Here is a 14472-nt window from a genome sequence, read left to right as displayed (position 1 = left end):
GGCGGAAGACTGGGTTGTTGAGAGAAGGAACAGAAGCTTAAAGAGCAGGTTCTGCAGCTGGAAAAGAACCAGGCCAAGAGAAATACTTACCTAGCTCACCTGGGCCCTGCTGCTGGGATGAAGGGGCCCCCAAAACACCCCACTAAGACTGGAATGAAAGTTGGACCAGATACAAAACCTAACAAACATCCACTGGAGGTGCCACAGCCCAATGAGCCTTATGCAAACTCCAGGCACCGTTCTACAAGAGCTTCTCAATCAGCTGCAGATGACCAAAGGAAGGAGGGACCGTGAGAGGCCTGCTGGGATTCCCATGGCCCAGTCACACCAGACCAGCTTCCCTTATTATGGGGTTACTGTCCCATGGTAGATTAAGGATGGACTAGAAACACAGCATGTCTGGATTCCAGCCAGGCACCTGATAAAATATCTCAGATGGCCAAATGCAGATACATGAGCAGATGACAGCACAATGAAGGGGAGGCAAAACCTGCTGAATGGCCAGACTTGTTTTCTTTTTTTTTCTTTTCTTTTCTTTTTTGAGACGGAGTTTCACTCTCTCACCCAGGCTGGAGTGCAGTGGCACAATCTCGGCTCTCTGCAAGCTCCGCCTCCCGGGTTCACGCCATTCTCCTGCCTCAGCCTCCCGAGTAGCTGGGACTACCGGTGCCCGCCACCACGCCCGGCTAATTTTTTGTATTTTTAGTAGAGACGGGGTTTCACCGTGTTAGCCAGGATGGTCTCGATCTCCTGACCTCGTGATCCGCCTGCCTCGGCCTCCCAAAATGCTGGGATTACAGGCATGAGCCACCGCGCCTGGCCCAACTTTTTGTATTTTTAGTAGAGACGAGGTTTCACCATGTTAGCCAGGATGGTCTCGATCTCCTGACCTCGTGATCTGCCTGCCTCGGCCTCCCAAAGTGCTGGGATTATAGGCGTGAGCCACTGAGCCTGGCCCGGCCAGCTGTGTTTTCTAATGCTGCCAATAAAATAGTGTTGATCCAGATCCCGCTTTACTTCTGAGCCACAGGCTGTGCTTGGTGCTGTTCAGCATGCTTATTTAATACCTGGCAAAATGTGCTGACGACATCTGAGGATGATTGTGCCCACCCTTCTTGGTGGACAAGAAGCTGAGAGGAGCAGAAAATAGCCTGGGTAACAACAGGACAATGGCCTCGGTGGCTCCGGCCCAACCTAATCTGCATAATCATACCCCTGGCTATGGTGATTGGCTCACACAACTGGGCAGGGCACTGGAGGTGGACCAATGATGGAAGACTTGGACATGTGTTGGATGGTGGAGGGCAGAGATGTGCTCTTCTCCCCCATCCCGTGCGGAGCCTGGGCCTGGGCCTGTAAGGACGTAGTCCCGGGAGCCCCTGGCAGCCACCTTGGGATAAAGGGAAGAGGCTGTTGGAGAGTGGCGCCAAATCCCCAAGAGCAGAGATGAGGGCAGGATCTTGGCCATACTGTTCTCCCTGGATACAACCATGCCTGAAGCCACAGCCACCCCTGAGTTCAGTTCCACGTGCCATTATGGTCTCCCTCTTCTTAATTTTTTTTTTCTTAAGCCAGTGTGAGTTGGGTTCCAATATTTGCAACAGATACACTTAGTGTCCTATATCACTTCAAGCTGGGGCATTGTGGCACAGTGTGGCAAGCTCCCAGGGCTGAGGAGGCTGTGACAATTGGGTCACCACCCAGAGACAGGTAACAAAGATGTGGGGGGTTGGGATTCGGGCTTGGAGCCATGCTCACGAGGAGCAGCTGAGGGGCTGGGGAGGGCTGGCCAGGAAAGGGGCAGATGTGGCCAGGTGGGAGCCCTGTCTTAAATAACTGAAAGGGGCTCCCCCATCCTGTGCGGCCCCAGAAGGAAGGGCCCACAACCATTTGGGGAGCTTACTGGGAAAGAGTCCCCCTCATTATAAGAAAGTGGTTTTGAACAGTCCCAGTCGCCTGAAGATGTGTGGCCCGGGCAAGTCCCTTTGGCTTAAAGCTCAGGGCTATGGGTGAGGAAAGCCAACACCACGAGAGGAAGTTAATAATCAACGTCTGGTGGCCTGGACAGCCATTCTCAGGCTGGAAGCACACTAGGTGGGGTCAGGAGGCAGCATGGGGATGGGGAACGGGCTTGGCTGTGAGGGAGTTCACTTGAGGCCACACAGAGAATCAGGGTCTCTGGACTTTCTCCCATCAAGTCCATGGGATACCAGAGAGGCCATGGCAGTAAACAGCCACACAGGAGAGCCCACAAGGTGGGTGTGGTGTGTGCTGGGGGAGATCGGGCAGAGCAGTAGCTGCCCAGTAAGGTCCCAGCTCTGCCACTTCCTGCGGTGTGACCTCCCCTGATATGTGTCCTCATGTGACGCATGGGGCTAACTTTACCCACCTGTAGGTTGTCCTGAGGTTTTGATCAGATGATGTAGGCGGAGCCCAGATTACTACCATCACCAAGTTAATAAAGAATAAAAAACGTAACAGTCTATAGCCCCCAGGGGCTCCTCTTCCCGCCACACAGTCTCTCCTCTTAGCAAAAGGAGAATGCATTTGGGTGTCAGGCGCTGGAGTGGAGCCCCAGCCTGCAGAGGACAGCCGGGACCTGGGGCAAGTCGGTGCTCGGCCTCATCTGTAAAACGGGAATGGCGACACCGGTGCATCGGAAGCCCCGGCCTGCAGGAGGTACTCGGGTTATGGGGACGTTCTCCTCCCTTTGGCAGCGAGATCAGCCCGGGGTCTTCGGAAGCCCCAGGCACAAGATCGCCTGAGAAGCCCTGCGCCCACCCACTTCTCAGGGGGCCCGGGAAGGGCGGGCAGGGGCAGGGGCTGCAGCTGGGCTACAGCACGGAGGCGGGGCGGAGGCGGCCGCACGGCGGTGCCCGGAGGCTGGACGCCCGCTCCCCGGGCGGCAGCCGAGCGCTCAGCCAGGAACTTGTTAACAGGCCCCGAACAAAGAGCCGCTAATCCGGCGGGCGGCCGCGGGCGGGCTGGCGGGCGGAGGGATCCCGCCCCTTCCCGGCTTGGCCGCCGGAGTTTGCAACGCGTTAATTACCCCGCACCCGGCTGCCCCGCGGCACCCACCCCCGGCCTGGACGTCCTCGGGCGCGAGCCTCCCGCAGCCCCGCCCGACGGGCGCCGCGGCGAATGGCGAAGCCCCTCGGCCCCGGCTGCCATGGGCTCGGGCACCCGCGCCCCACGGCAGCTCACGTGCCCCCGCAGATCCGCCGGCCTGAGGGCCCCAGCGTACCAAGCTACCGAGACAGCGGGGCGGGGAGTGCCGAAGCCCGAGACACGCGCTGAGGAGGGGCTGCTACCCGCCAGTGACGGGTACATTTGTTTGGGGAGGGGGATGCGGGGTGGGGGGCGGTGCTGGAAAGATGCAGACCTGGGAAAAACCGCTGGTCCCTCGGCTCCACTGGGTCCCTGCCCCGATTAGGAGGGGTAGAGTCTAATTCAGGGAGTACTCCCCTAGACCCCACAGTCTCTCCACTGGACCTGCTGGCCTGGGGCACGGGATTCCACCTGCCGCCCTGGCTGGGGACACGTAGGGCAGAGGTGGGATGCAGGGTCCGGACTTCCCTCCCCAAGACGCTTCAGGTGCTGTCAATCTAGACAGACTCCCCCGGCCTTCCCCCCACCCCCGCCCCATCTCAGCTACATGTTTGCCTGGAGCTCAAGGTGACCCTGAGCCTTCCAGACGGACACAGCTCTGATATCCCAGTGTGGGAGAGTCCCGGCTCTGGGGGCCCCACCAGTCAGGGTGACGGCTGGCCCTTGGCGCTCCCACCACAGCACAGAAGCAGGGGCCTCACGGCCCCTCCCCCATCAAAATGGTACCTAAAACTTCCCCTTCCCCAGTTACTCTGGGGCTGAGCAGCTGCCACTCAGACCTCCCAGAGCTCTGTGTGGCTCCCCCTCTCCCACCTCAAACAGGGCTGGGAGGGCCATCAAGGACCACCTGCCCTTGCATGATAAGAAACAGAGAGGAAGCCAGGCCTGTCCCCAGCCCAGAATGGGAAGCTCACCCCAGGCCTTTTCCCTCCCGCCTGGTTCCCCAGCCACACCGTCTTCCACAGACAGCCAAGGACTCCCCCGCTTCCTGAAGGAGAGGACTGAACAGTGCCCTCTGCCATGTCATCATCAATTGCTAACATGTATTGAGTGCCCACTATGTGCCAGCACTGACACGCTTCAGCCTGCCTAATCTGCACAAAAACCTAGGAGGTGGGTTCTTTTTGAGTCCGTTGTACAGACAAGGAAACTGAAGCTGTGCAGGGAGGAGCTGGGTGCATGGCCAGGAGGCATGCACTCTTGGGGGCTGGCCCTACCTTTGTGCCTAGGCACCTGCCTGGCCTCACCCTAGTACTGGTCCAAACCTAGCCACAGAGCTTGCCAACTCACCTGTTTCACTACCTCCTCCATGTGCCTGGGGTTCTGGGCCCCTGGGGTCTGAAGCTGCCTGTCACACCTGACATCAGTGCCCAGGAAGGGGGTGGGCCTTGGGCACGTGGGACTTGGGCACTGGGACCCTGACCTTCTGGGCGCCCTGAGAAGGCCTGTTTCTGACATAGGAGGTATTTGCCAGCAGAAGTGGGCCCTCAATTCCTGGCCTAGGGGTTGGGACTCACAGTCCCCAGCTCTGCCTCACAACCACTTTTGGCTCTGCCCCAGCAGCCACCTGGCTCTCCAGCAATGCAGGCAGCCCCTGCCAGGGCGGCTGATGTCTGTGGCAGGTGCTGGGCAGGTGTGAGCAGTTCCTGGGGGAGCCTGCTGCTGAGTGCGGAGTCCACCCCAGGCTCCAATGCAGGCATCATTGGGTATCCTACACCCTTTAGTAAACAGAGAGGCAAACAGCCCAGAGAGGTTAAATGATTTGTCTAAAAGATCACACAGCAATCAAATAGCAGAGAGAGGACTAGAATTTTGTCTGTTCAGGGCTCCTGCCCCACTCTGTGCCATGTCCTGAGAGTCAGAGATGATCATCAACACACAGTTGCATGACAAGCTGAGCCCAAATCTTCATCTTCAGAACCTCCAAACAACTGCCCCTTGTGCACTGAAAGCACTGATGTCTGAATCAGGCCCCAGTCCCTGCAGTGGGTGGTGTATGTGCCAATGGCGGGGGAGGGGGGACGCTTCTTCCAACCAGAAGGGGCCACTGCCTGGGCCTGGGGCAGTGGGAAATGAAGCAGCTCACATTGAGACGCATTTTTCTCCTGTGTCTGGGCTCGGGCTTAAGTCCCCACCTCTGTCCTAACTCATGCCATCCCCCCACAAATGCGAAGGAACACAGAGGAAGGAGACAGACAAACGATGGCACCTACTGGGTGTCGGGGTTCACCCTGAGTGCCCTCTCCACATTGCCCATCAGTCTGTTACTATAACCCCAGAAAGCAAGCATGACCCATTCTATCAATGTGGAAACAGGCTGGGGACTGCAAGTTGCTTGTCCAAGGACCCGAGGCTTGGGTTGGAAGTTGGCCCTGACTGACTCCTAAGCCCCTGTCCTTTCTGCTCCACCTGGCCAGAATACGGGGTGAGACTCCCCAGAAGGCAGGAGGACCCTTCAATGCCACTCCCACAGGAGCAGACAAGGAACGAAGGGGTGGGCTGGTGGAACTGATTGCAGGAAGCTGAGCTCCTGTCTGAGCGTGGTTGGGCCCCGGGGCTCAGCCTCAGGAACCAGGAGTCCCACCCCACGTAGGAGCTGTGCAGAGCAGCCCACGTCTTGACGTGACTCTGTGAATGACACCATTTGCTCAAGAAAACATTCACTCTGGGAAAATCCATGCCAGGGTGGGGATGGGGGTTCCTACTCAACAGACATGGGCATACAACTTGCGTGAGTGGCCCACAAGCATGCACCAATGTGAGCTGGTTTGCTGTCCATACATGTGGCTGGGGCACAGCATCCCCCACCCCAGGATGGGGCCTAGTTTTCCTGGTCCCCACCCTGGACAGGAGGCCGTTTCCAGCCTCCCTGGAGCATGGCAGTCCATATTCAGGGACAGGGATGGGGTGGTTGCTGAGAGGGGCAGAGCAAACATCTCTCCCTGTCCCCAGCAATAGCAGCCCTCCCTGCCTGGACAGAGAACCCAAACTCAAAACGGGGAAATGAAGAGAAATAGCACCTGGCTGGCAGTGACTTGGAGCAAGTTGGGGCGGAGAACGGGGTCACTGCACCATAAACAATGGCAATACCTGAGGGAGGCACTGGAGGAGAAGGAGGAGGCTCAGGTCAGAGGCTTCTGGCAGTTTCCCCAAGGTTGAGGACTCAGTACCTCAGTCTTTCTTTAGCCCACCCAAAGCACATCAGTATGCCAGGGCTCCTTTGCAGGGGAGGAGGTGGGAGGCCTTTGGGAGGGGCTAGACTGAAGCTTCGGGCTTCACAGTGCAGGGATTGGCAGCAGCAAAAGGGTGTGTCCCAGGTCTGGACAGAGCCAACATTGGGGTGTTGGGTGGGGAGCATGCTGGCGGCACGAGGCTTTGCAAGGCAAGGGAGCTACAGTCTGGAAGCCGGAGCTTGCCTGGGGGTGCCCACCCCAGCAGCAGTCAGAGCCAGGGAAGGCACCCGACCTCCAGATAGACCAGCCCAGAGCTGATGTGGGGTGATGACGAGGGAGGAAGGTATTTTCCTGAGGGCCCAAGGGGCTCAAGCTTTGGATTGACCCGCAGGCACTGGGAGTCACCGAAAGCTTTCTAGCAGATTTCCAGCCTGGATGCCAGGGGATGCCTTAGTCTGAGTGGAGGAGGCCCGAGGGGGATGGGTGGTGGTGGTTGCTGCAGTGGTCCAGGTGAGGGAGAAAGGAGTGGAGGAAGACAAAGAAGTCGAGAGACATGAGCAATGTCACAAGTAGGCCTGAGCTGGAGGACTTGGTGACATATTAGATGTGAAGCGTGAGAGAGAAGGGAGAACCAAGGGAGATGCTAAGGCTTCCAGCCCCAGGCTGGGAGAATAGGAGGGGGATGACAGGGCCCTTGGGAGGAGGGGGCATCGGGAGAGGTGTGGCCTAGAACAGGAGGCTCCGCATGCATGTGCGTGGACACACAGGTTCCCAAGTGGCAGCTAGGCCCAGCACTAGAGCAGGGGAGCCCCACCCCAAGCTCAGGGCAGGCTCCTGCCTTCTGAAGCCTCAGAGCTCCAGCCTGCGGGTCTGGGCCCAGAGCAGCACTAGGCAGGAAGAAGGGTTGTGAGGACAGGGGCTCTCTGGTCCTTGGCTGAGGCCAAAGTTGGCTGCTCCTGGGAACCAGGGCCGAGACTTCTGGTTGTGGGCTTGGTACCTGGATCAATGCCTATCCCTGGTTCCCGAGAGAAGCCGCACCCAACACAGGCAAGTGAGGAGCAGGCAGGCAGCAAGAGGACCAGCTCTCCCCTGGGGGGACCTAGGGGCCCCAAAGCCCAGGCCACCCCACCTGCAAGGCAGGGTGAGCAGGAACAGGGTATCTCCTAGCCCTGGAGGATTAAGACCCCCTCAGCCAGCTGCATTCTCCCAAGTGTGGGGTGGACAGACGAGTCCTAGGTCCGCCCTAAGTATGGGGAGGGGGTCTGAGAAGGAGGAGCAAGGCTAGATGGTTGGGGTCAGGTTGGGCAATGCGGCAATGCCAGAGCATGGCACCCCTCAGCCCCATCTTCAAGGGAGCTAGCTCCCAAGTCCCTCCTGCTCAAGACTGCAGAGGTCTGGGTGACAGGGAGACCACAGGGGCAGCGTGGGGGTGTGCATGCCAGCTGCGTGTGACGGGGTTGGAGAGGGAAAATCCTGTGAGACAGATGGGTGCTTGCGTGCGCGGGCACAGAGAGGGCCTGCAGGTGCAAGCGTGCTGAAGGGACAGGCTTTTGTGTGATGTCCAGCAACAGAGGGTGGGCGCGTGGCCTGGGGAGCAGGCGGCTGCGGTCGGTCGTGCTGGCCCCTGGCGCCCCCTGCTGCCCGCTGGCCATCCCTCCCTCAGCGGCTCACAGACACATTTTTCACCAGAGGCTGTTGCCACAGAGGAAAAAGGCAGCGCGGGAGGAGCCGGGGGTCACCGCAGGGCCAGCCTGCCTGGGCGTCCACATGTGCCCAGTGCCTGTGGGGCACAGGGGGAAGGGAGTCCCAAAGAAGTAGGGCCAGCCCCTCCCCACCCCATGGCCTTCAGCAGCTCCTCCCGCAGGCCCAGGGGCAGAGTTGATGCCTTGGAGCAGGCTCTGCTTCAGCCCCTGCAGCACCTGTGCCCACCTGCCAACTCCCTGGGCAACCTTGGGCCAGGCCTCAACAGATGCCCTGCCAACCAGGGATGCAGTTTCCCCACCCCACAGCCTCCTGAGGAGTCCATGTGGCAACCCCCCGCTCCAGGCTGCAGCACCCTGATTCACCGGTACCTGTGCCCCCTTATCTGTACACACTCACCTGTGCAACTGCACACAGCCGTCACACACGTGCGGCATGCTGGTCATCACACACGTTCATCAGGGCACACACATACCAATGCTGCACACACCATGCCAACCCCCCTCGTTACCCGGGCACACATGTCAACCCACAGCCTTCACACGTGCTCATGTGGGCGACATGCAGCTATGACCACACAGCCCTCACAAGCATCAACCCAGAAAACATTTCCAGGGTACCTAATGGGTGTCGGGCAACACCCCACCTGTGTGTGGGGCACTAATACCCCCACCTCATCATGGACAACAGTGCAACCTGCACCCGAGTGCTCATCTGCGGAGCTGCACACACGCCCCTAACACACACATGTGGGGGACACGGACACACACCCAACAGCAGTTCAGCCTCTCAGCTTGGTCAGGATTAGAAGGAGAGGCCCTGGGGAAGAAGAGGGGTGCTGATGGAGAAGGGAGATAGAGGGGGTGGGATGGAGTAGAGAGGGGTACTGAGGAGGCAGGATGGGGCGCGGGGTCAGGCAGTGGCGGGTGCAGGATGTGCTGTGCAGAGACACCCTTTAAGGACACAGCCATCAGCCTCAATCAACAGGCTGGCCCCTGAGCTCTCACTCATTGATCTCTGATCAATCTGGTTTGGCAGCTCAGAAACCCCAATGCTCCCTTCCAACACTCCTGTTATAAGCAGCGGCCTGGCCAGGCTGGGGAGTAACCGCCCAGGTTCTAGGGGCAGCAAGAATCGAGAATTGCCAGGGTAAGCCTCAAGCCCCCTTGACCACACAAACGGCACCCACCCCCCACCACCACAGACACATACGCTCAGCTCAGCTAAGTGCATGGGGGGCAGAGATCAGGAGGCCCCCACAGCTCAGCCTAGGTGAAGGCTCAGGGAGAGCAGACAAAGGATGCAGGGGAACTTCCTCCTCCAAGCCCCCTCCCAAGGGAATGAGGTGGGCTGAGGGCTGAGTTAGCAGCGGGTTAGGGTGACCAATGGGGGCATGCAGGGACTAAGAAAGGCTATGGAGTTTAAGGAAGAAGGGGAAGCTGGCGGACCAACCACACACAACTCTGGCCCCCCGCACCAGGGAGGCCGGGGCCGTGGCTCCTGACTGCGGCGCTTTGACTGTGCTGGCTGCAAGGACTGGGGGCTGGTGTATGCGCCTCCACGCCTGAGTGTGTGCGTGTGCGAGCGTGTGTGGTGGGGACAGAGGAGGACACTGTGTTCTGGACGTGGGCAGAGGCCAGGTGCCAAGCTGGGAGATTGTGAGTGGCTGTTTAGGGCAGATGCTACCGGGAAGAGGTATCTTAACCGCTCCCCGCACCCCCCATTTCCTGGGCACTGGGATACGCTCAAAACCCTTTAATCTTCGAATCCTCAAAGTCAGGCTCCCTGGGGTTGATCCAAACCCCCAGCCCTGATCCGGGCCCAGGCAACCAGCAAACTTCCCCCACCCGGAGGCGTGGGGTGTCTACACTCGCCAGCCCCGCGCGCTGACAGCTGCTTCTGGACTTGGCAGAACCCAGGCTTCCGGGAGAGCGCGCGGGGAAGCTGCGCAGCAGCAAGAAGAGGCCCCCGCGTCCCGCCTCGCAAAGTTTGGCCTCGGGGGGCTCCCAGCCGGGTGTGGAAGCGCTGGTCAGGGACCCCCAGAGCAGCGAGCGTTCGCGCGCACGGTCCCCCGCATGCCTCCCCAGAGCGCGCGCGGCGTGACTCACCCGAGCCGCGGAGCCAGGCGGCGAGGACTATGCCCAGGAGTGCTGGCCACAGGCCGGGCCGGACGGCCATGGCCGCGGGCGGGCGGGCCGGGCGCGGGGCCCCGCGGGCGGGAGGGCGGCTTTAGCGCCTCAGCCCGGAGCCCCAGCTCGGGGCGCCCCCGGGGCCCATGCCAGCGGACTGCGCTGCCTCCGGGCGGCCGGCTGCCGGGCGCACGCGGCGCGTGGCTCCCTTGGGCACGGGAGCGCAGCAATGCAGCCGGGGCGGAGCGCAGCGCCAGCCGCGCCGCGCACCGAGCCAGCCGCGCCGCGGAGCCCGCAGCCGGAGAGCGGGCCGGTGGGCGCCGCAAAACCCGGACTGGAGCGACGGAGCGGGGCGGCGGCTGGGAGGGGCGGGCGAAGGAAGGAGGGGCCGGGCCGCCCCGCGCAGCGCGCGCGGGCCACCCCCAGCACCGGGAATCCCTCTGGGCGATGCCTGAGGCTCCCCCAGGGAGGGGCTTGGGGTGGTGGGCGTGGAGGCCTCCCACCGCCCCGCGCGTTCTCCAGGGACAGGGGCAGGAGTCTGAAACCCGGAGTGGATCGGTGCTCCGGATCCGGGCTCTCGCGGGCCCGCCAGTCTGCGCACAGGTGGCCCGGGAGGGGCCCGGGGCTGCGGCGACCCCGGCGCGGCGCCAGCCTGCAGAAAGCCGCCCAGGGCAGGGGTGTCCCGGGCAGGTTCCGCTGCAGTCCTCTCCCCCGCCCCTTCCTCGCGGCCGCGCTCCGGGGCCGTCCGGGCGCCGCGGTACCCTGCCAGCCCGCGGCTTGGTTAGGGGACTGCGGGAGAGCGCCGGGGCCCTGGCCCGCGCGCAGAGGTGCCCTGGCCACCAGAGCTGGCAGGCCAGACTCGGGGACACCCGCAGTCCCAGCCTCGCAGCCTGGTGGATTCCAGGGGCGCAACTCACACCATGACCCAAGGTTTCCCTAACCCCTCGGCGCCGTTTGCCAAAGGAAAACAACCTTCAGGCGCAGCGCACCCGACTGGGCGCGCGGTGTTTGAGCCCCGAGAGCGCACGGCGCCCGCGACGTGGGCGTAAAGAAACGAGCTGGGCTTTGGCAGCTAGGGAGACCGGGGGTAGGGTCTAGGCGACTTCACCTTCTAGCTCTGTGACCTTGGTCAAGTCACGTCGTCTCCTGGAGCCTCCAGCAGTGACCGCTGCTGGAGTCTCCTGCGCCCCACCCCCATTCCCTAATCGGGTTAAAATAAACAGAGGGCTGCCTTGAAGGAGAAAGGAAATGACAGCCGCGCGCAGTGTGCCTGGGGGGAGTGATCGGAAAAAGAGAGGGTCCTAGTCTGGGTCGGGAGGGGAATGAGCAGGGTGAGGGCAGGGTCGCAAACTCAAACGCCTACGGGGCCGGTCGATAATATAAATTGGCGCTGCAGGCTAGGCGATATAAGGAATGGTCTTGCTTCCACAAAGAGATATGAGCTCTCCTATATTTCTTGAGACACGAGGCCCTCTCTCGGTCTGTCTTTTGTCTCCCACTTTTGATAGAGAAGGGTTATGAAAAATGTTTTGCTTTCCTCTTAAGTCTACTATAAAAAACACCAGCTAAAGCTCCAGAGGCAACCATACAGACACTGGGCTCCATCGCCAGGGAGGCAAAGGGCAGTGCTGGGGACGGGGCACAAGGATCCCATCTCAAGGGACAGCTGCCTCTTCTGCTCTAGGTGCTGGTTGTCGGGGGAGGTGACCGGGGCACAGTATAGCCGCATCTTCCAAATTTTCAACAGAAGCCGTCGTATGTGAAATATTCTGATTTAAAATTTTTAACTAGTAAAAAATAATTTTTTAGACTTCATGTGAGCCCAGGGGAAAATGTCCATCACCTTCTGGTTTGGGAACTCTGCTTTTGGGGCTGTTTGAATGTACATGGTGTCAGGGCCTGATCTACTCACATGTCTCGTGTGTGTGTGTGTGTGTGTGTGTGTGTGTGTGTGTAGGAGCAGTGTGTGCCCAGGCTTCTCCTGTTGGCACCATAACACCCCTCTTCAGCCTCTGCAGGAAAGAGGTGGGTGGGAGAGGTGAGTCAGCGGCAGGATCTGCCCTTGGGGCCTATGGTGTAGGGGAGATGATTAGGAACTGGGGATTGGGCACTGGAGGCTGGTAGTTGAGGATGAAGGAGGAGGACTGAGGGCTGGGGTATAAGATGACATTACAATAGTGTATGCTCTGTCTAAAGGGATGGCCAGGCGTGGTGGGTCACACCGTAATCCCAGCACTTTGGGAGGCTGAGGCGGGTGGATCACTTGAGGTCAGGGGTTTGAGACCAGCCTGGCCAACATGGCGAAACTCCATCTCTACTAAAAATACACACACACACACACACACACACACACACACACACACACACACACAGCCAGATGTGGTGGTGGGCGCCTGTGATCCCAGATACTCAGGAGGCTGAGCCAGAGAGAATTGCTTTAACCTGGGAGGCGGAGGTTGCAGTGAGCCAAGATCATGCCACTGGACTCCAGCCTGGGCGACAAATCAAGACTCCATCTCAAAAAAAAAAAAAAAAAAAAAAGTATGCTGGACGCCACTATGTCCTTGCATACATTTATAATTCGGCTTGATCCTCACGTGCAGTCCTGTTAAAGAAACATTATTATCCCCTTTATGCAGATGCAGTAGCTGAGGCATAGGGAGAGGAAGTGCCTGATTGCTCAGGGCCAACCTTATTCAATAGACTGCAGGGGTAGCTAAGATGCATCCTTGGGAGGTTTGATTTCAACGTCCATGTCCTCATCTTTCCTCCTGCTACAGTTTCTACTCTGGGATTTGAATTTGGGAAATGAGGTTTGACATACAGGAAAGGAAGGGTCTTTTCTGCTCAGCTGGCTGTTTTGTTCACTTCTCTTCTTGCCCCTCTCTCTTCAGCCGGAGTGGAATGGTCTGTGTAAGAGTCAGGATAGATTAGGGGATGTCGTAACAAATAGTCCCCAAATCTCAGTGACTTAAATCAACAAAGGTTTGTTTCTCATTTGTCCATCATGGGTCTATGACTCCAGGTCACCCTCACTTGAGGACCCAGCCTGACAGCAGCCACTCCAGAGGTACACCCACCAGCCATCAATGGCTCAGCCCAGACACAATGGATCATGTCTGGTCACAATCCACTGGCCAGAACTGGCCCCACAGTCCCACCCAAGAGGGCTAGGAAGTATAATCCCACCTTGTGCCTGGAAGGCAGAGCTGAAATAGATGGAGAGTAGCATGAGTGCCTGCACAGCCTGTGGTCCCAGCAGGATCTGGCCCCTGCCTTCCTCTTCAACTCTACCTAGGCCCTGGCCATAAGGCCCCCCAACCCCTCACTTTGTTTCTCCAGCATCCAAGCTCTTCTCACCTCCAGGCCTTCCCATTTGCCTTTCTTCCTAGAATACTCTGTCCCCAGATCTTCACATGGCTGGTTCCTTTTAGTCACCCAGGCCTCAGATGAACTGTTCCCTTCCAAGTGATGCTCAGAGTCATGTCAGGAGAAGGAGGAGGGGCGCCCCTGCAGAGAGGGGGAGTAGGTGTCTCACTGGAACTCTTCTTAAGAATCTAGGGTGAAGGGCTGCCAGGAAAGGGTTTGTCTCAGACCCTAAGGTAGGATGGCCAGATGGGAAGAGGACTCCTGAGAGCTCCAGCCTCCTTTGCTTCTGTTACTCAGGCAAATTTTTCTTCAGAAGATAAAGTCTTGGTCTATCCTGAATTTTCAGGACAAACAGTTCTGCTTTAGATGCTGGCATGGCAGCAGGGCTCTGGGCCCCTGTCTCACCACCCAGACACCCTGTATATGTTCTGGGGTGAGGCTGCTCCCTGAAAGCATGTCCTGAAGGGGTTGGCAGGTGTCCTGCCATCATGGCCTGATGCACAAGAGGAGTCCTAATCAGCTGTTGGTCAGTGACATCGCACTGCTAATATCCCCTGGACCTGGGGAGCTCAGACCCTGTGCTGAGGCCATCATTGGCTTGGAAATGCACCGAAGTTCCTATGAGTTGCTTGGAGTATAAATTTCCATGTCCTGCCTATCCTGATTTTGATCCAGGATGTCTGGGGAGGGGTCTAGGAATCTGCTTTTACCGTGCCTTGTAATACCTACAAGATGTTTCTGCTGCTGCCAGTGGTCTGAAGACTGATCACACTTTGAGGAACATTGTCCTAGGTCTTTGCTGTAGGTACTATCAACAACTGGGTGTTCCTCACCTACCCTTTAGGTCGCTGGTTTTCTGCAATTAAATGCAGACACTTAAATTCATCCCAATTATATTCCATCATATTACATCTAATCCCTCTTTCCCATATGGAGCCCTCTCAGGATGTGGGTGCTGTCAGGGAGGGTATTTGTTATTTTATTCTGCTTCT

The 14472-nt window shown here is 58.8% G+C and overlaps 1 protein-coding gene across 2 annotated transcripts in view; it reads right to left on the bottom strand.

Annotated features, from left to right (window-relative positions):
• Positions 1-10368, bottom strand: part of UNC5A (unc-5 netrin receptor A) — a 67486-nt gene extending 57118 nt beyond the window's left edge. For both annotated transcript variants that reach the window (XM_055285099.2, XM_055285101.2), the window contains exon 1: positions 10091-10368. In XM_055285099.2, coding sequence (XP_055141074.1) covers positions 10091-10160 — 70 coding nt within the window. In that variant the 5' untranslated portion in view covers positions 10161-10368. The remainder of the gene's footprint in view (positions 1-10090) is intronic.
• Positions 10369-14472: the final 4104 nt, after the last annotated feature.

Source organism: Symphalangus syndactylus, chromosome 7, assembly GCF_028878055.3.
Source record: "Symphalangus syndactylus isolate Jambi chromosome 7, NHGRI_mSymSyn1-v2.1_pri, whole genome shotgun sequence".
Lineage (NCBI taxonomy): Eukaryota > Metazoa > Chordata > Mammalia > Primates > Hylobatidae > Symphalangus > Symphalangus syndactylus.
The sequence above is the reverse complement of the archived record's forward strand: the minus strand, read 5'-3'. Positions and strand labels throughout refer to the sequence as shown.